The 20,470-nt window shown below is 45.7% G+C and overlaps 1 protein-coding gene across 4 annotated transcripts; it reads left to right on the forward strand.

The window, feature by feature from the left end:
* The first annotated feature begins 1,399 nt into the window (after window positions 1-1,399).
* ANKDD1A (ankyrin repeat and death domain containing 1A) lies at window positions 1,400-20,418 on the forward strand. Of its 4 annotated transcripts, XM_053365170.1 has the most exons (16): window positions 1,400-1,696; window positions 4,005-4,171; window positions 6,207-6,310; window positions 8,022-8,120; window positions 9,233-9,331; window positions 10,799-10,903; window positions 11,115-11,213; window positions 11,401-11,499; window positions 12,842-12,940; window positions 13,115-13,213; window positions 15,134-15,232; window positions 15,389-15,487; window positions 16,624-16,719; window positions 17,888-18,089; window positions 19,176-19,307; window positions 19,795-20,418. In XM_053365170.1, the coding sequence occupies exons 2-16, from the start codon at window positions 4,093-4,095 to the stop codon at window positions 19,854-19,856; spliced, it is 1,572 nt and encodes a 523-aa protein (XP_053221145.1). In that variant the 5' UTR covers window positions 1,400-1,696; window positions 4,005-4,092; the 3' UTR covers window positions 19,857-20,418. The 4 variants fall into 4 exon arrangements, with proteins under 4 accessions (XP_053221145.1, XP_053221146.1, XP_053221149.1 ...); XM_053365171.1 differs by lacking the exon at window positions 4,005-4,171 and having other exon boundaries at window positions 1,401-1,696; XM_053365174.1 differs by lacking the exons at window positions 1,400-1,696; window positions 4,005-4,171 and having other exon boundaries at window positions 8,026-8,120; window positions 9,192-9,331.
* The last annotated feature ends 52 nt before the right edge of the window (window positions 20,419-20,470 follow it).

The raw sequence follows: 20,470 nt of genomic DNA on the forward strand, positions 1-20,470 counted from the left end.
CATGCATAGTCAGTAGTCTAGAAAAATCAGGACAGATGGGAATTGTTGTCCAGCTAGATAAAGCTGGACTACAAGAAGTCTAGAAGCTAGTACCTATTCCTTGATTCTGATTTAATGGTTATTTTACCTAGAAAGCTCTTAACAAGTACATCTAGAATAATATTGCTGGGTTTGTATCATTTATTTGGATAGAAGTTTCTTCTGCAGCTACGGATTTATGCTGTTTTGATATGAATCTCTTTTTTGCATTTAATTATCTCTAATTAAAATGTCAAGTTAGGCACTCCGGGAGGCAGCCCACTGTGGAGTAAGATATAGATCCCCTAAATTAAATCACATAAACAAATAGAATTTAAGACACACATATAGCTAAAGACATCTTGATTACTATAAATTATGAAAGGGATATTTTATTTGTTTGTTTGTCCACTTATGAATCACTTCCCATAAAAATATCTCGAAGTGATTTTGCAGTAAAAACATCAACAAGAAATACAATGAAAAACAAGTCCATATATTAAAAAGCCATTTTCAAATCCAGTACAGATACAGACTGATTTAAAGATCTCCACTTAGAAATCTTGATGAAAAGGGAGTTCTTCAATAGGTGCTGAGAAGACAACAGAAATGGTGTCTGTCTGATGTGTAGATGAATTGATTTTTGCATCTGTTTTGCAACATGGAGAATGCAAAGTATATTCCATAAATCATCTGTGTGATTGCATGTTAGCTATGATTAGAAAAGTGTGAAAATGTTAGTGTGTATGTATGTGAAGACATGTGAGATATAAATTTAATAAATAAATCCAAGACATGAAAAGCAAAAAATGGGGGTGCACACACCATCTATTTAAAGCACATGGCCTCAAAGAATCTTGGGAACTGTAGTTTATTAAGGGTGCTGGGAATTGTAGTTCTGCATGGGGGTAAATCCTCCAGATTATTTCATGCTGCTTTTTTAAGAAGTCTTTTGCATTGTGTGTGTGTGTGTGTGTGTGTGTGCGCGCACACACATTTTAATAGCGATTGCTTTTTCCTTCTGTGTAAACCGCCCTGTGTCACCTTCCGTGTCAAGAGCGGGGCAGGTACAGAAAGGTCAATATTAACAGATGAATCGAAACCTCTCCAGACAGTTGAAGGCAGACACACCTCTTCATGCATCCCCTTTGCTCAATATTTAGACACACACGTGCCAATTCCTCTCTCTCCAGAGGCTGGGCCCAGCCTGCACCCATTCAGACACCGAAGTGGAGTGGGGGACAGGGCGCACGTGTGAATGCAGCTTCGCCCATGACAAGTCCAAGGGGAGCTGAGCTCCCTTTCTGTGTAATGGCTCATAGGCTATTTTAAGCACATTTCCCACAAGCCCCGCTAGGAGGAAAAGAAGGGAAAAAGCAGCAGAAGCAGCAGCAGCAGCAGAAGGAGATGCCGCCGCGGATGGAGTAATTTGACACCATCTTATCCGCCGCAGCCTGCACAGCTGGGCCGCGGGGCGGAGAGCGTGCCCCATGCCCAGGGCTTAAGGGATGCGCGTTCAAATCCTGGCGCCTGCTGCTGCTGCTGCGTTTAGCCAAAGGAGAGGCAGGCAGGCTTCTCCTGCCTCCGAAAGCGGAGGCCGGGCTACAGCTGGGATGCTCTGGCGGTGAGGAGCTTGCAGGGGCCATGGAGAACGACTTGGCTTCCGAGGATGACACCCGTAAGTGAAAGGGGTGCGGGCTGTGGAGGGGGGAGAAACGAAGCGGGGTGGAGAGGGGTCCGAGGCAAAAGTGGAGGAAGAACCGAGGGCTCCTCTTGGACTTCCCACCGACTTCCTCGCTCTGTATAATGTGGCCGGTGCTGGCAGTGCCACTGCGGTCGAAGGTTTAAGTTCCCGCCCCGAGGAGCGTGCAATCGGGGTTGCAATCGGAAGGGAAAGCGGCGAAGTGAAAGGGGTTAGAGGAGGGAATGGGGGGGTGACACTGGATAAGTAGGGCTTCGAGGTGGGGGGGAGGGAGGGAGGATTGTTCCGTCGGAAAGGGGGAGCGGGGAGCAGCAGGCTTCGGCGGGGAAGGAGAAGAGTTCTTCCCGCGCTCTGCTGAAAGCCTCCTCGGCGCCCTCCTCGTGGATGATCTGACCCAAATGCGCAGGAATTCGCCCGGTCCTCGAGCCCGTTGAGCCGGGGCGCTTGCGTTCCAGCTATTTGTGCTTTCTCTCTAAGACTCCTCACCTGAGAGTTGGGGCTTTTGTGGGGTTGTTCTTTGAGTGAGGATCAGATTTAGTCGCCTGCATTAGGGGCAGCCGATGCACGAAGTGGGCGCGCGCCTGCTGGTCCCCCTGGCTTACACGTGTAGCTGCACCTTTTGAGTTTTGGAGGAGGAGCTGCAGGATCTGGAGCACGGTGCAGGTGGAGTGGGGAGAGTTGAAACCTTACACCCCGATACCACCCACCCTCTTCCGCCCCAAGAGCTTCTTGCCCAGCCGCAAGTGTGCAGGGGGTTAATTTTCATCAGGACCACAGAGGGTTAAAAAAGCCCTATCTATCTGCATGCTGAGGTCCCAATCCTGATTACACATCCATGGACGTGTGCACACAGAGAGAAAATAGCTATTTCAATAACAAGCTGGTGTTGGACTACATTTCCCATCATCCCTGAGCTTTGTCTTTGCTCTCAAGGAGTGATGTGAGCTGATGCCCAACAACGTCTGAATGTTACTACATTGGCCACTCTGGCGGCATGTTCACAAAACAGTTGTTGGTGATTATTGCACAGATACCCTGGTGTTGGTTAGCTAATTAATTGGGTGTCTGCGGCCGCTTCCATTTAAAAGCACTGTGATACCACTTTAAACAGCTATAAGGGTAAAGGGACCCCTGACCATTAGGTCCAGTCATGGCCGACTCTGGGGTTGCGGCGCTCATCCCTACAGCTTCGAGGTCATGTGGCCAGCATGACTAAGCCACTTATGGCGAACCAGAGCAGCGCACGGAAACGCCGTTTACCTTCCCGCTGGAGCGGTACCTATTTATCTACTTGCACTTTGATGTGCTTTTGAAACTGCTAGGTGGGCAGGAGCAGGGACGGAGCAACGGGAGCTCACCCCGTAGCGGGGATTCGAACCACCGACCTTCTGATCGGCAAGTCCTAGGCTCTGTGGTTTAACCCACAGCGTCACCCGCGTCCCTTAAACAGCTATAGCTTCCCCCAAATATTTATGGGAGCTGTTGCTCCTTAAGGGTGCCAAGAGATGTTAGGAAACCTACCTATTTATTTATATTTATGTATTTATATTATTATTATACACACACACACATACATATATATATGTGTGTGTGTGTGTGTGTGTGTGTGTAATATTTATATTTATTCCATACAACTTATACAAAGTATAACATGGGTGTCAGGCATCTTTTAAAATTTGGAATATACTTTACTGGTTCCAAAAATTGGAATAAATATATATATGTAAGAACAATAGTTTGGATCAAGACAATGGCCCATTTGGTCTAGCCTCTTGTTCTCACCATGACTGACCAGGTGCCTCCATGTGAAGCCCAAAAGCAGGACCTGAGTGGCAGCAGCGTCCCCACTTGTGATTCTCAGCGGTTAGTATTAAGAGGGGCATTGTCTCCGAAACTGGAGATAGCATATATCCATTGAAAGACCTGTAGAGTTGGAAAGGACCCTGAGGGATCAACGAGTCTAACCCTCCCCCCTCCTTGTGATGCAGCAATCTCAGTGCATGGTCTCCCATCCAATCTGAAACCATACTGGGACCCTGCTTAGCTTTGCAAATGTGCTAGCAGTTTTATTGCTGCACCAGTATGTGTATGTATGTTTAGCTTTATTGTTATATGAATTTGTCTAGCCTCCTTCTAAAGCCATCTAAGTTTATGTACAAGATCCACCCTTGATACATGACATCTGCAGCAGGTACAGTCTTTAAGAACAGGAGAGCCCTGCTGGCTCAGGTCAATGGCCCATTGAATCATAGAACAGTATCTGGCGCAACTCCTTTCAATACAGGAATCTCAGCTAAAGCATCTGTGACAGATGGCCAGTCCCCTATTCTGTTCTCACAGTGGTCTCACAGATGCCCCAATAGGAAGCCCACATGGAAGACCTGAGTGCAACAGCACTGCCCTCTCTGCTTGTGATTCCCAGCAACAGGAATACAGATGCATACTGTGCAAGTAAGAATACAGTGGTACCTCGGGTTACAGATGCTTCAGGTTACAGACAGATCTATAAAACTATATAACGATTTTCTTTTGGGATAAACAAATAGGTTGGTACTTTATTAAGAATTATAATGAGCGAGACACCTTTTGGATAATCCACTCTTCATATTATATACAGTGATACCCTGGTCCTCAAACGCCTTGGTCCTCAAACGCCTTGGTTACAGATGCTTCAGGTTACAGACTCTGCTAACCCAGAAATAGTATCTCAGGTTAAGAACTTTGTTTCAGGATGAGAACAGAAATCGTGCTCCGGCAGCAGCAGGAGGCCCCATTAGCTAAAGTGGTGCTTCAGGTTAAGAACAGTTTCAGGTTCTTAACCCAAGGTATCACTGTATAGCCATTGTGGTGAGTAGCCATGGACTGCCTTATTCCCCATGAATTTGTCGCCATTAACTTCTCAAACTTAATCTGTTCCGGAAGTCTGTTCCAAAACCAAAGCGTTCCAAAACCAAGGTGCGCTTTCCCATAGAAAGTAATGCAAAATGGATTAATCCGTTCCAGACTTTTAAAAACAACCCCAAAAACAGCACTTTAACATGAATTTTACTATCTAATGAGACCATGGATCCGTAAAATGAAAGCAATAAACAATGTGCTGCAGTCACACAATCAATCAGTAGCTGAACTGGGTTCCACACAGTCACACAAAAAAAAGAGCCACAAAAAACCCCCCAAAAATAGACAGACCTCAGCGTAACACTCAAAACGAAAGTGTGGCTATCAAATAGGAAGCATAAGACTAAAAACAGAGCACGTTCGGCATCTGAAAAAAGTTTGCAAACTGGAACACTTACTTCCGGGTTTGCAGTGTTTGGGTTCCAAGTTGTTTGAGTACCAAGGCGTTTGAGGACCAGGGTATCACTGTATATAATATGAAGAGTGGATTATCCAAAAGGTGTCTCGCTCATTATAATTCTTAATAAAGTACCAACCTATTTGTTTATCCCAAAAGAAAATCGTTATATAGTTTTATAGATACGTCTTACCAAATTCCTTTCATTAATAACTGCTTTAAATCTGCTTCTTCCTGAAGCATGACTGTGAATTTAACAATAGTTCTCCCTCCGCCACCCTTCCCCTCCCTCCATATGTTTTTTACAGTTCCCTTCAGTTGACTTTATACTTGTCTCACGGCTGTAGAAAAAAACACAAGAAGGCAAGGGCATAAAGTGTGCTGTGTAAATCCACCCCTGCCCTGTCATTATATGTGTGTGTGTGTGTGTTTTATGAAAGCTGTGGTTTATACTACCTCTAGTTTATTATAACTTATAAGTATTAGTCATCCTGTGTAAATAAATATCTCCGTTTCACCTTGGGGGTGGGCATTTCCTTCTAAAGCCCTCAGATCATACTTAGTTGTATTTTTATATATTCCTGTTCAAAGCTTGCTATTTCAATATTAAATGGCTTATAGTCTTAAAAATAAATAAATGTTTTTTGAGGGGTGCCACAGCATCTGTAGGCAGAGCTGAGAGGGACTCGCTGCCTCTGAACCGGTCAATGTTGATAATTCTGAGCTAGGTGGACCAGTGATCTGCTTCAACTTGAGGCAACCCTCCTATGTTTCCTACATTCTGGCACTGCCTCCATTCCAATTTGGCTTTTATTGTGCTGAACCATCATGTTAGGGTGAGAAACCTTCTGCCCTGTGTTGCTGTCTGCTGCCATAGAGGATGCCCGTTGGGTCTTTGTGCGAGTCCCTGATCTGACTTTGCTCTATCCAAGGAGGCTTTGCTGGAGGCAGGCAATTCTGCTTCCGATCGCTTCCTAGCATGGGCCCATAACAGACTGATCCACCCTCTGAGACTGACTGAGGTCCAAGCTAACTGTGCCGGACCATCTGTTCCATCTGTTCAGCAGGCACCTCCTTGCAGTCAACAATATGTACCCAGCTCCCTCTAGGATTTAATTTCTGTGTTTTTCCATCTTACAACCTGCCCTGTAACCATCATTAACACCACCGTGCCCTGTTTTTCTTCCCAAGTGCTTCTATCAGAGAAAGAGTTTCATGATGCGGCAAAGCGGAACAACACAGCGCGGATGAATGAGCTGATCAAGAGAGGGGTGGATGTCAAGGCCAAGAATAATGTAAGTGCTTACAGGGGATGGGGTCCAGACAATGTTGCGTGTTGCGGGCTCTTCCCCAGAAATCTGAATTGAGGTGACGAACCTGTGTCCCTCTGGATGTTGCTGAACTACATCTCCCATCATCCCTTGCCCTTGACCACGTTCACTGATGCTATCCGGGAACATCTTGATGGCACACAGGTTTCCACATCTTATCTAGACCCTTCACACTTGGAACACAGGGACGTTTTGGGTTGCAGGAGAACGAAACCAAACCAAGTACAGTGGTACCTCAGGTTACAGACGCTTCAGGTTACGGACTCCGCTAACCCAGAAATAGTACCTCAGGTTAAGAACTTTGCTTCAGAATGAGAACAGAAATTGTGTTCCGGTAGCACGGCGGCAGTGGGAGGCTCCATTAGCTAAAGTGGTACCTTAGGTTAAGAACAATTTCAGGTTAAGAATGGACCTCCAGAACGAATTAAGTTCTTAACCCGAGGTACCACTGTAGATCCAAGAACTCTGTCGTGAGACTTTTCCCAATCTCCTTGAACAGCAAAGCTGAAATGGGGTCGGGAGGGAAAGGGACATCTTTTCTGTCGCCAGACTCTTCCTCCAGTGTTCTATATGCACTAAAGGTAAAGGTAAAGGGACCCCTGACCATTAGGTCCAGTCGTGGCTCATCTCGCTTTATTGGCCGAGGGAGATGGCGTACAGCTTCCGGGTCATGTGGCCAGCATGACTAAGTCGCTTCTGGTGAACCAGAGCAGCGCACAGAAATGCCGTTTACCTTCCCGCTGAAGGGAAGCACTTTGAAGTGCTTTCGAACTGCTAGGTTGGCAGGAGCAGGGACCGAGCAACGGGAGCTCACCCCGTCGTGGGGATTCGAATCGCCGACCTTCTGATCAGCAAGTCCTAGGCTTTGTGGTTTAACCCACTGCGCCACCCGCGTCCCACCCTCTATATGCACTAAGCTAGCCCCAAAGCCAAATCAGCCCCAAATATATTTTTTAATTATCATACTGAGCATTTCTATCCCACTCTTCAGCCACAAAAGCTCCCAGAGCAGCTTACAAGACTTGCAGTGCGAAAGAGGTGGCACAAAAGGAAAAGGCATTAGGAGGGAGGAGGAAAAAAGGACACCCAGAAACTATGAGTGCTTCTGAGGCTGGATTTAGGTTTGATGAGGCCCTAAGCTACTGAAGGTAATGGGGCCCTTTATATGTCCAGCTGTCCTTTGTCAACAACAAATTGTCGCTGTTTTTTGTGTTAAATATATGCTATATGGTAATTTATGGACCTAAGTGGTCCATACACAACACAAAACACTGTTGCTGTATGTAGTTTTTATTTTATTTGTTTTTTATCTTATATTTTTGAAACATACATCCAGTTGTTGTTTTTTCCCTATAAATTTTTTAGGGGCCCCCAAAAGAGTGGGGCCCTAAGCTATAGCTTGTTTAGCTTATATGTAATTCCAGCACTGGGTGCTTCTAAGTTTATTGAGTGTTCATCCTGATTTCTTTGCAGAGAAGTTAGACGATGGAGCACATCCACACCACCTTGAGTTCCTTGGAAGAAAGATTGGATAGAATGTAAAATAAATGAATATTTAGTCGCAGAGGGAAGGCATGGCTGAGGGGGGGGGGCACTGACAGCAGTTTGCCCAGCACCCACCTACCTGTTCTGCATCCTTTTCTTCCCCCTACTTAACCTTGTCCTTCCTTTCCAGATAGACAGGACCGCTCTCCACTGGGCTGCAGGAGCTGGTCACGAACAGGCCGTCCGTCTTCTCCTGGACCACGATGCCTCTGTGAATGACGAGGACAACGTAAGCTTGAGGAGGATCTCAGCTCTTGCATCTGTGCCAAATGCGGCTGGCCTCTTAAAACCCAGCTCCTTGGTTGCTATGAATGAGAACCTCCTCCAAGAAGCTTGCTTGGTTTATTTGTTTAAAATGTTTAGCCACCAATACAGGTGGTAAAATACAGGGAAGTGAAAAATGAACGTGTCATAAAAAATAATAATAAAGGTTCTTTTCAAAAGGCAGCAGTGAATGATAGGGGCTCAGGGATAGCCTTCCTGAAACTGGCGCCCTCCAAATGTTTGGGGTAACAACTCCCAGCAGCACCAGTAGGGCAACTGGCTCTTCTGCATATGATGATGGTAGACGTTCACTGCCATGGACTTAACCAGCATTTTTAGAAGTGCCACATAAAAAGTACAAGGCAGCAAGTCACAAATGCTAAAATGTAATGTGACATCACTTTGGCAGCAGTTTATTATAGGCATAAGCTAAACCAGGATGTATTTTTAGAAAAATATAACCAGGTCCCAGGGTCAATCCCCAGCATCTCCAGGTAAAGTTAAAGGGACCCCTGACCATTAGGTCCAGTCGCGGACGACTCTGGGGTTGCGGCGCTCATCTCGCTTTATTGGCCGAGGGAGCCGACGTACAGCTTCCAGGTCATGTGGCCAGCATGACTAAGCCGCTTCTGGCGAACCAGAGCAGTGCACGGAAACGCCGTTTACCTTCCCGCTGGAGTGGTACCTATTTATCTACTTGCACTTTGATGTGCTTTCGAACTGCTAGGTTGGCAGGAGCAGGGACTGAGCAATGGGAGCTCACCCCGTCATGGGGATTTGAACCGCCGACCTTCTGATCGGCAAGCCCTAGGCTCTGTGGTTTAACCCACAGCGCCACCCGTGTCCCATCTCCAGGTAGGACCAGGAAATAATCCTGGTCTGAAACCCTGGTGAGCTACTACCAGTCAGTGTAGACAATACTGAGTTAGATGGACTGAAAGGTCTGTCTAAGGTGTAAGGCAGCTTCCTACATCCCTAGAACACACAACCTTCTCCTAGGCAAATTGAGCAAGGACTAACTGCCATTTTATTCCAGACCCAAGATGACCTTTCTTCTGTCTCTTTCTGGCTACCCAGTTTGGGATGAACGCCCTCCTCTTGTCCGCCTGGTTTGGCCACCTCCGTGTCCTTCAGATCCTTGTCACTGCTGGTGCCAAAATCAACTGCCAAAACAAGGTATGGCATTGTTCCCTGGCTCCCTGGTATTAACAGCTTTGTACAACAGAAAGAGAGAGATTCCTTCATTACCTTTTGACTGCATGTGTTGGTTGATTGGAGGGTCTATCAATTTTAAAAAGTTTGAAATCTGAATAAACAATTTAGGGCGTTTCCAGGCAGTCAGAGTGGTAGTCAACTCAGTCTTACTGAGGGTAGACCCACTGAAATTAATGGACCTACTCCAAGTAAAACTCAGTTGAATACTGCCCTCACTAATTTGCAGGTGGAAATTCAGCAAATTCAGGTTGCACTGTGACTGGCAAATTTAAAGGAAGATCCAAATGGTACAGTTAAAGCACATGGCGTCTCTCAAAGAATCATGGGAATGGTAGTTTCACCCCGACAGAGCTATGGTTCCCATCAACCTTAAGCAACAATTCCCATGAGTCCTTGGGGGACGTCACGTGCTCTAAATGTTTGTTGAGTGTGCTTTAAATGTGTGGTGTAGATCTTCCCTTGGGATGTACATTTACAGTGGATTGGGGCTCTTGCATAGCAAACACGCTTCCCAAGAAAGCCTTGGACTGTCTACACTGAGGAAAGTAATGGTAAAATGCACTGGAAACTGTGGGATGAAAATTGCCTGGTGCATCATTTGCTCCACAAGTTCCTCTCTCCTTCCTGCCCCCACTGCCTGCCAGCCTAATGCAAATGTTTGCAATGACCAGTCTTAAACCCAATGACCTTTATCGGATGCATGCAGTTCCTTTGGCCTGGGCTGAAACCACTCGGAGATGCATGTCTCCCAAGGCACGCGGAAGTGGCTGTGAAAGTAGCCTCAGAGCAGCTGGGGGCTCTTAGTCAGGAGCATCCAGTTGTCCTGTGTGGGCAGGTGGTGTTTGCTCAGCGGGGCAAGTTTGGAACTGTGTAAAGCATACATAGCCGGAAGGGCAAGCCTGTATATTTTTATAATAAATAACTTAGGAGGAGTAAACCATTAAATGATGGCTGTAAAAGATAAGCATGGAGGATATTTTTGGCACTCAACGAGGCTGTGGTGGCTGTAAAGTGCAGGGGAAAGTTCATGCAACTCCAAGGAGGAAGAGTTGACGGCTTTGTCATCGTCCGCCTCCATTCCTGGAATTCCCATCTTCAATATGTTCTTCACACTTCCTCTCAATATATTGCTCTTTGGAGCTCTTTGGAAGCCCGAGGGCTGCTTTTCTTTGTGGCCAAGCTTTGGGTGGTGGACCCAGCCAGTGGTGGCTGGGGCCAGAACAATAGAAGGAAATTGAATTTTATTATTTCGGTCACAGACCTGTTCCAGCCCACATACAATATCAAGGAAGTCATAAAACACGATAGGGATACATTTGAATTTGCAATTAGGTTTAATGGACTGATGGGAGCTATAGTTCAAAACAGTTGGTGTGTTAGGCCCACATCTCAGGAACTGAATCCCATTCCTTTTTTCCCCCCACCCAGAATGGTCGCAACTTGTTGCATTGCGCAGCCCAAAGAGGTCATATCAGGGTCATTGAGTTCATCATGGAAGACCTCGAGGATGTGCAGCTGGATAAGAAAGACAAGGTGGGAATTTTTCAGAACAGTCTAAGGCACCGGCTTTTTTTGTAAATAGTTCTTGTTTTTCAAATATGCAAATAGTTATCGGCGGTGACTGGCTCAAAGTCACTCTGTGAGCTTCATAGCCAAGTGTGGATTTGAATCCTGGTCTCCCAGGTCCTAGTCTGACACCATAACCACTATACCACAATGACTCTCATCCTTTCTCTCCTTAAAGATGGACAGGACGGCATTTCATCTGGCTGCTGAGAATGGGCAACTGGAGGTGGTGGACTTCCTGATTCGCTTAGGTTGTGCCTGCAGAATCAAAGACAAGGTATGAAAAGGAACAGGAATCAGCATCCGGTTCAGTCCAGTTGCTGTTGTCTGTGGGTCTTCTTCACCCTTTGGGGCTTTGCTTATTTCCCTCTCTATTTCCCTCTCTAGACTGGCCCTTAAATCATTGGTACTTTGAGAGGCTATCACCCACACTTATTTCTATTGGATGTCACCTTGATTTGCAGGAGAAGAACACAGCGCTTCATCTAGCTGCCAAGAATGGTCATGCAGAGGTGCTGCAGAAGCTTATAGATGTAGGAATGAACCTTGATGAGAAGAATACGGTGAGTAGAAGACCTTTGCTAGTTTATTACGTTTATCTCCTCCTTTTCCTTCAAGGCGCTCAAGGTGATGTACATAGTTGTCCTCCCCATTTCACCCTCACAACAAGCCTGTGAGGTAGGTTAGGCTGGGAGATAGTGGCTGACCTAAGGCCACCCATTGGTCGTTGTCCCTGTGTGGGCTATTGAACCAGGTGTGCTCAGAGTAGACCAACTGAAATACAACACACTTAAATTCCTGTGATTTCAGTGGATCCAACTAACATGGGGTACCACCCATGGCCTTGTGGGTCCTAATCTGACACTCTAACCACCCTTTGAGGAACATAGTTCACTCAGTAAGAAGAATATACCATGAAGAAGCCATACCCATCAACTGTCCTGATTTAAGCAAGGCATCCCGGAATTGCAGAAGCCACTCCAGCTTCTGATTGGATTATGAGATGCCTGGTTTTGGCTTCTGAAAGTGTGTGGCCCCGAAAGATGTGCATTGGGGGGGAGGGCGTGCTCTCGCGAGATTCACCTGGCTCCCGCAAAAGTGCAGCCCTGAAAGATGCACAGAGCAGTTGCCCCAGGTGCTCCTCTTGCCCTTGAGCACCACAGCTCAGGTACGCCACTCTAGCAAGGAGCAGCCAACTACAGGAGCAGAACCGTCAGCTGCAGCATGTGGACCCCAACAGAGGAGGAAAAATATGGTATGGGTAGGTGCCAAGGCTCTTCTCCTTCTGCCTCTGCTCCTGCCATGTGCGCTGGGATGGTCAGTGGGGAGGGGAGTTGGGAAGTTGCTCACTTGCTTGCTCTCGGCCCTGAAAAACTCACGTTTGGGGGAGGCCGTGCTCTCTCGCAAGTCACATGACTCATTTGGGCGCGCGGCCCTGAAAGACAGGGCTTTCCTCTGCGGGATGTTGGAGGGTATGAGATGCATGAAGGTATTTGTGGAGGTAGGGAGGACAGCAGAGAAGGAGGAGGTTGAGTTCAGTCATTGATTGGCACCAGTTTCTGGAGGAAATGTATTGCCACCTCTTGGCCCAGCTCAAAAAGCTGAATGGCAAAAGGAGAGGGAGGGTACAGGAGTTCTCTTTTTGGCACCTGCTAAAAACATTTTTGTTTTTAGACATGCAGAATGTTGGTGTGTTTCAATCTGGTTTTTAGCTTATTGTTGGTTTTAATTATTCCTGAAAGTTTAAAATAGTTGTTTTTAACTGATCATTACATTGTTTAATTATTTTTGTAAACCACTTTGTGGTTTTGTTTTGTTTTGCGCTATCAAATGGTATGTACATTTTATGAAATAATAAATAATTAGAAGTGCAATCAGGGTTCTCCTCTTCTTCTCCCTTCCCAGGAAGGGTTGAGCGCCCTGCACTTGGCTGCTGAAAATGGTCATCATGGCTGCATAAAGCTGCTCCTGGAAGCCGGCTGTGATGTCAACATCCAAACTCAGGTCAGTGGCTCTCACTGGAAGGTGATGCCCATCTCAGCTCCCCTGAAGGAAGGATGCTGAGGATTATCAGGGGCAGTTGATAAACAATAAAATAATTGTGATTTTGAGTTAAGGCAAACTTGGGCCACATGGACAATCTCTTGTATTGTCTGAATGGTGTTTTCTCTCTCTCAGAAAAAGATGACCTGCCTTCATTATGCTGCACAAAATGGCTATGAGATCATGGCCAGGATCCTTATTGATGCAGGAATTCACACAGATACACTGAATTACGTAAGTAGCTCATTTGGTCGGGTACCACCTACAGCATCTTTGTGCCTCTGAGCAAAGAAAGGAGGAATGAGAGTCCATTGGGTCTGTTGAGTCCATCCTTTGTAAGTTAAGAAGGCTAAGCAGCTCAGCAGCCAAGCCATTGTTGTCTAGGATAGCTTTCGTCAACTGGCTCCCTCCAAATGTTGTTAGACTACAACTCCCAGCAACCTTCAGTTAGTGGCAGTGAAAGCTGGTTTAGGACACCCTTCCCCCAGCTTGCTGCCCCCTCCAGATGTTTTGGATCAGCCCCAGTCAACATGCCAGCTGGTGGCTGCTGGGAGTTGTAGTCCAAAGCATTTGGAGTGCACCAGATTGGGGAAGGTTGATCTGGTTCAAATCACGTATGTGATATTCCACCCCACAAGAACTTCTTGGCCTTTGCACCACCAGAGGGCTCTTAATACATAAGAACATAATAAGAACCTGGCAGCTGGGTCCTGATGCCCCTGTAGTCTAGCTTCTTGTTCTCCCCATGGTCAACAAGATATTTCTGGGAAGCTCACAAGCAGAACAAATGCTCTTCCCACTTACAACTTCCAGCTACTGGGAACAGGGCATCCTTCCTCCAACAGTGGAGGATGTAAAGTGCACCTGTTTAGCAGAAGCTAAGCTTGTCTCAGGTCTGGTCAAGTGGCTGGATGGGAGACCCAGTATTCACCACATTTTTATGGCAGAAGAAACAGGGGGATATTAATGTGCTGTGCTAAATCACCTGGCTCTTACTGAATCGGGACGACTTATACCTTCATGTTTGGCTTTACATGCAAAAGGTCTGAGGGTCAACAAGGCAGTTGGAAAAATATATACTAATAAAGCTGTACTCGACAGATGAAAGTATATGATGTTTGACAAGACTGAGAATCGTGGGCCCAGGGACAGAGAATTACAAAGCATCAAAATTGAGATGTGGAAAATATGGAAACAATGAGGAGAGGCAGGACTGAGATGTGGAGATATGCTTCACAAATCCAGACTGTGGGGAGCTCCAAAAAATTAATAATTATAATTTGGACTATAATTTGGGATTTTTTATTTTAGTTTTTTTATTTTAATTGGATGTTTTTTATTGGAAAATCAATAAAAATGATTTAAAAATACAAAAGGTCTGAGGGTCAGTTCCTGACATTTCCAGTGAACTGTAGCTCAGTCGCAGAGCAGCTGCCTTGCATGCAGGTCCCTGGTTCAATCCCCAGCATCCCCAAGCAGCTCTGAAAAAATTCTGGAGAGCTGCTGTCTGTCAATGTTGACAATGCCGAGCTATATGGAACAATTGTTTGACTCGGTATGAGGCAGCTTTGTTGTGTTCCTAAGAGGTAGGAAGGCTAAAAAAGGGATCCTCTTGAGAACTTGGAAATGTTGCTGCCAATAAGGAGACACAGAAGTAAGAAAGAGGGACAAATACTGTGTCTCCATACAAGACAGCATCATATAATGCTGCTTTCCATTGCTACAGTTTCTGAGGGAATAGTTATGTCAGTCAGTTGCATCAAAAACAAGATGTTAAAGCAGCTTTCCCCAAACTTGACTCTCCAGCTGTTTTTGGACTACAGTTCCCATCACCCCTGGCCACTGGTCCTGCTAGCTAGGGATGATGGGAGTTGTAGTCCAAAAAAAGCAGGAGACCCAATTTTGGGAAACCCTGTGTTAAAGAACGGCAATATATTGATGGCCTCTCTGCCTTCAGGCTTTTAGCCCTAAAACCTGTTTCCAGCGTCAGAGCAAAATGGGTGCCTTTGCACACCTGCAGAGTTCTGTACCTGTTCCACTCAATAATCCTGTCATGTGAAGAGACAGACCTTCTAGCTCAGAGGATGTACCTTAGAAGGCAGGCTCCCCCCACGTCAACTGTACACAAAACTATCAATGTGCTTCATTTTACAGCAAAATGCATCAGCTATGCACATTGCGGTGCTACAGAATCACCCAGCCATCGTTAAACTCCTAATTGATGTTGAATGTGACCTGGATATCCCTGATAATGTAAGACTTTTATTTTATTTTAAAGAAATAAACTGTATGGTTTCATGCTATTGATACACGATCTACATGTCCCAAATGTTAAGAGACCACCAGTGCTCCACCATAGAGTAATAGAACCTCATTAATACTAGCTCCTTATTTTCTGTTTTTACTCAGAGGCAGCAGAGCCCACTGCATATTGCTGCAGAGCATGGGAGACAGGACATTGCTGAGATGATTCTTATCGCTGGGGTGAACTTAAAACTAACGGACAAGGTAATAATTCCATCGCAGACAAGTAGCACCTTCTCAGTCATGGTTGGAATAGAATGCAAGCAATCAGCATACAGATATTTGAACGGAAACATTAATACTATTTTGGACTTCAGAAGAAACTGAAGGCAGATGACACTCAAAAGAAGTTTTAATAAAGAAAAGAACCCATGTGATTCCCAGGAACTGGAATTCAGTGGTATGCCATCCTGATTTGTAGGCACTGATAGCCTTATGCTTGAGGTATCCACCTCACCCGTTTTTAAAGCCATCCATGTTGGCAGCCACCACTATGTCTTTGTGGTGGGGAATTCTGTAGTTTAGCCGAGTGCTGTGTTATTTCAATGGTTGGTATGTTTTCATTTGTTGTCTCTCCTGAATCTCCCACCGTGGTTTTTGCCAGAGTCTTGCAGAGAAGCTGCAAAGCAGAGCAACATTTTTTGCAATGTTGCAAAGGTAGAAATATCATGACCCGGCAATGGACCGAGCACATTAGGCAGTTGTCATACGATTGTGCATGGGTGAATGAGCCCCAAACGACAGAACATTTCTCTCTCTCCTCCTTCCACTTGGATTCCTTTTTTCACTTGCTGCAGGGAGCTTATGAAATTTGCCTGGTCCCCTGTTCAAAATTTGGACAAAAATACATTTCCTTCCCTGAAGCAATTCCTTGCAGGTTGCTCTACACACACACACACACACACACACACACACGTACGGTATGTTAAATTTCTGGAGAAATATTACAAAATCATATTATGCATCTTTCATCAGTGGAAAATGACAGAAGTCAAACCACTTGGAGCTTTCTTCCTTACAATCAAGTGGCATATAATTTTATGAGCTGAATACTGTTTGTTCATTTAAAAAAGTGATAAATGCATTAATGCTGTTGTGCGATTTTTGCTGTGAGATTTGGAAAGCCTATCCAGACACATAGTTGGCTGATGTGTTTTCAACTTGTCTTATTTTAATGATCTTTTACATGTTTTTAATTACTTGTTTTTAAGCTGTTTATCGATAATCATAATATTGATTGTAAAGCACTTAGTGGTTTTATTACCATCAAGCGGTGTACAAGTTTTGCTAAAGAATAATATAATAATCTTTCCTTCTCCTGCTCTTACCTTTGATTTCAGCAAGGTAAAACATCCCTAGATATTGCTGCCCGTGGCAACCACATCAACCTGGCTGACATGATCATCAAAGCAGATAGGTTTTACAAATGGGAAAAGGTAGGTGGGCATTATGGAATATCCAAACATTCATGTATACAGTGGTACCTCGAAAGTTGAACAAAATTCGTTCCGGAAGTCTGTTCAAGTTCCAAAACCTTCGGAAACCAAAGCACAGCTCCTGATTGGCTGCAGGAAGCTCCTGCAACCAATTGGAAGTCGCAGAAGCCCTGTTGGAAGTTCGGGTTCCAAAGAATATTTGCAAACCAGAACACTCACATCCAGAGTTGCAGTGTTTGGGAGCCAAAATGTCCAAGTGCCAAGGTGTTCGGGATCCAAGGTACGAGTGTGTGTGTGTGTGTATCTCTATCTCTATCTATGGGCTTGTGGGTATGGAATGTTCACAGATACAGCTGCTGAAGGGAAAGGTGTCAGCAACAGAATGTTGATAAGCAGTGCAGGTGCTGTGAATGAAAGGAGAGGTCAGTTTGGCTGGAGTAGAGATGACAAAGAAGAGTGTGCTCTTGGCAAGGGCGAAGCATGTGATGAGGTGGCCATGTGTCCTTGCTTTACAGAGGATGGTCCTCTTTTTGAAGATCTGTCAGAGGCAGCCTTATGTTTAAAGGTGTCTTCCATTTGAATGGCTGTCCGGTCCAAATGTGAAGATAAAGAACCCTAAGGCAGGAGAAAAGGAAAAGGGGCCTTGAAGTTGCCCATCAATGGTTAGAAGCACCAGGTAAAAGGTAAAGGTAAAGGACCCCTGGACGGTTAAGTCCAGTCAAAAGCGACTATGTGGTTGCGGCGGTCATCTCGCTTTCAGGCTGAGGGAGCCAGCATTTATTCAAGACAGCTTTCCAGGTCATGTGGCCAGCAGGACTAAACCACTTCTGGCACAATGGAACACTGTGAATGAAACCAGAACACACGGAAACACCGTATACCTTCCCGCCACAGCAGTGCCTATTTATCTACTTGCACTGGTGTGCTTTCGAACTGCTAGGTTGGCAGGACCAGGGACTGAGCAACGGGAGCTCACCCTGTCACGGGATTCGAACCGGTGGCTTTCTGATCAGCAAGCAAACTCAGCAGGCAGGCACCTCCTTCACTCTGCACCCACTTAGAGCCATTATAGACAGCTTGGAGAAAACATTTGTCAGTAGTAGAGGAAATAAAATTTTTTGGGGAAATTCAAGTTAGCTGTGAATCAGCTCTTGCCACTTTTTTGTAGGATAATCTGAACAGCGACTCCGACTCCTGGGTAGCCAAGCACCTAACCTTCAAGCAGGACCACCGGATGGAGACGCAGCACATCCGCTCCGTCATGTGGAGGCTTGCGACCAAATACCTCAAACCCAACGAGTGGAAGAAGCTGGCACATTACTGGAAATTCACCGAGGCTCATATCAGAGCCATTGAGCACCAGTGGGCAGGTAGGTCGGTTGCTCAGACGAAGCACCTTCCCGTGCACTTTTAGGAAGAGTGTTTCCCAGCTCCTGCCTACCTGGAGACTGAACCAGGAACCTTCTGTGTGCAAAGCAGTTAACAGTCCATCCCCGATCACTCACACAGAAGGCATGTAGGAGGGTTTTCTGAGAGGCTCCCTGCTGCCTCTCTGCATGAGTCACTTGCCAGCTGCCAATGGAGGGCTTCAACTTAGGCAGAAAGCACAGAGAGTGGTGCTTTGAGGTCAGCTTAATCCCAGTGCCTGAGTGTGTAAACAGTAAAATTTTGCCCCTCACCGATCAAAATGTTTGGGGAACACTTTCAAAGACAGAATCAATAGCCTGATATTAGAAGCAAATTTGTGAAGTAAGGAGGAGGTGCTTGGAGGTTTGTGAAAGGAACCCCCTTGCCTTCTCAAACAACTGCACTCCAGGATCTGCCTTTGCCAACCTTGGCCATATTTACACAATATATACTTAAAGCACTATGGTAACTTAAACAGTCATGGCTACCCCCAAAATAATCCTGGGAGCTGCCATTTGTTATGAGTGCTGAGCATTGTTAGGAGACCCTTAGTCCCCTCACCAAACTACACTTCCCAGAGTTCCCTGAGGTGATTGTTAAACCACTCTGGGAATTGTGGCTCTGTGGTGGGAATAGGGGTCTCCTCACAACTCTCAGCACCCTTTGACACACTACACTTCCCAGGATCCTTTGGGGGAAGCCATGACTACTATCATACTGCTTTAAATGTGTGGTGTAAATGTGGCCCTGGGGTTCTCCAGCTGTTTTGGGTGATCATCTCTCATCAGCCACAGCCTGATAGCACTGTAATCCAAAACAGCTGGAGGACACAGAGATGGTGACAGCTGTGGTAGATAGTATTCTCCCAAGGTAGTGGCCACGTCCCAAATTGTAGGCATTTCTCCTATAACAAAGAAAGAATCTGGTTGTGACTGTTCCAAGTCACGTCCACAGCTAACCACTCTTCACACTTATGCCATAAGACAATATGAAGCATTTAAGGGTTTTTGTATATGCGTGTGCACCTGCTACCCCGTTCTTCTTTCTAGGCAGCAAAAGCTACAGAGAACACGGTCATAGGATGTTGCTCATTTGGCTCCATAGCGTGATTATGGCAGGGGAAAACCCAGTCAAAGGACTGTATGAAGGCCTGGTGGGCATCGGAAGAAGAGACTTGGCAGGTAAGGGTCACCTGGTTTTGTATGAGATTAGCTGGGCTATCCAGCCCATCTTTATCAGTGTCAGCTGAATTTTATCCTGTAAAAAGTAGGCATGCTTAAGCCTCGTTCCTTATCGTTCAGAAAATGTGTTGTACTTTTTAGTGTGTTGCACTAGGACATGCGCGATCTGGGTTCAAATCCCTACTGGGCAACCTTGGGCCAGTCACTGCCTCTCGGCATAACTGACCTCATAGGGTTGTTATGAGAATAAAATGGGGGTTGGGGGGTGGAGAACCATGGATGACACCTTGAATTCTTTGGAGGAACACAGTATTGTTATGTATGCAATAAATAAATAAATAAATAAATAAATAAATAAATAAATAAATAAAGTCTATCACTCAAAATCTCTCGGGGAAAATTCAGACGTCTTGTTCAAGCCTAGTTTAGCATAGATGGCTATCAAGAAATCTGAAGGATGTAAGCACTGAAATTTGTTTTCAAACAGAAAGCATCAGGAAACAGGCGAATGCAGACTCCACCTCACCGAGGAAGTGCACCGCGATGTGATACCAGTAAGAGCACAGGAAACCTCCTGTTTTTGCTGCTTCAGAAGTTTCACGCTGGAGCCACAGCAAGCAAAATGGACAATTCTGAACTGTTGGTTGGAAGGTATCCATAAACTCTCTTTCCAAGGGCTTCTTGCCATAGCAAATGGCAACCGTATCCACTATCCACTCAAGGTAACAATGCAAGTTGGTACATCAACAGGCTCTGCTCACAGCAATGCATTCTTTATAGTAAAGAGAAGGCACGATTCTCAAAACATGGGAGACCAGGAAGTGAAATATACACCATATTTTCCAGATATAAAACTAAGGTTACAATCTCAAGTTCTGGGATGGCCCAGGATGTTTTGCCGCTTCAGGAAAACTCCCCACTGCCACTGGACTCAATCCCTCTCCGCAGCTGTACCCTGCCTGTGACAGAGGAGGTGGGTTTGTGGCAACCGTGGAGGCAGGGACACACCCACGTAGGAGGCAGCAATGGTGAACAGCATGCTCTTCGATCTCAGTTAGGCCATCAGAGGCAACGGTCTTCATGGGTGGGCCAGCCCTGCTCGAGTAAACCTCGTTAACAGCATTTGCTAATCAGTCATTTATATTGATTTAAGAGTGTAATGG

The sequence above is a fragment of the Podarcis raffonei genome, chromosome 14 (assembly GCF_027172205.1).
Source record: "Podarcis raffonei isolate rPodRaf1 chromosome 14, rPodRaf1.pri, whole genome shotgun sequence".
Taxonomy (NCBI): Eukaryota; Metazoa; Chordata; class Lepidosauria; order Squamata; family Lacertidae; genus Podarcis; species Podarcis raffonei.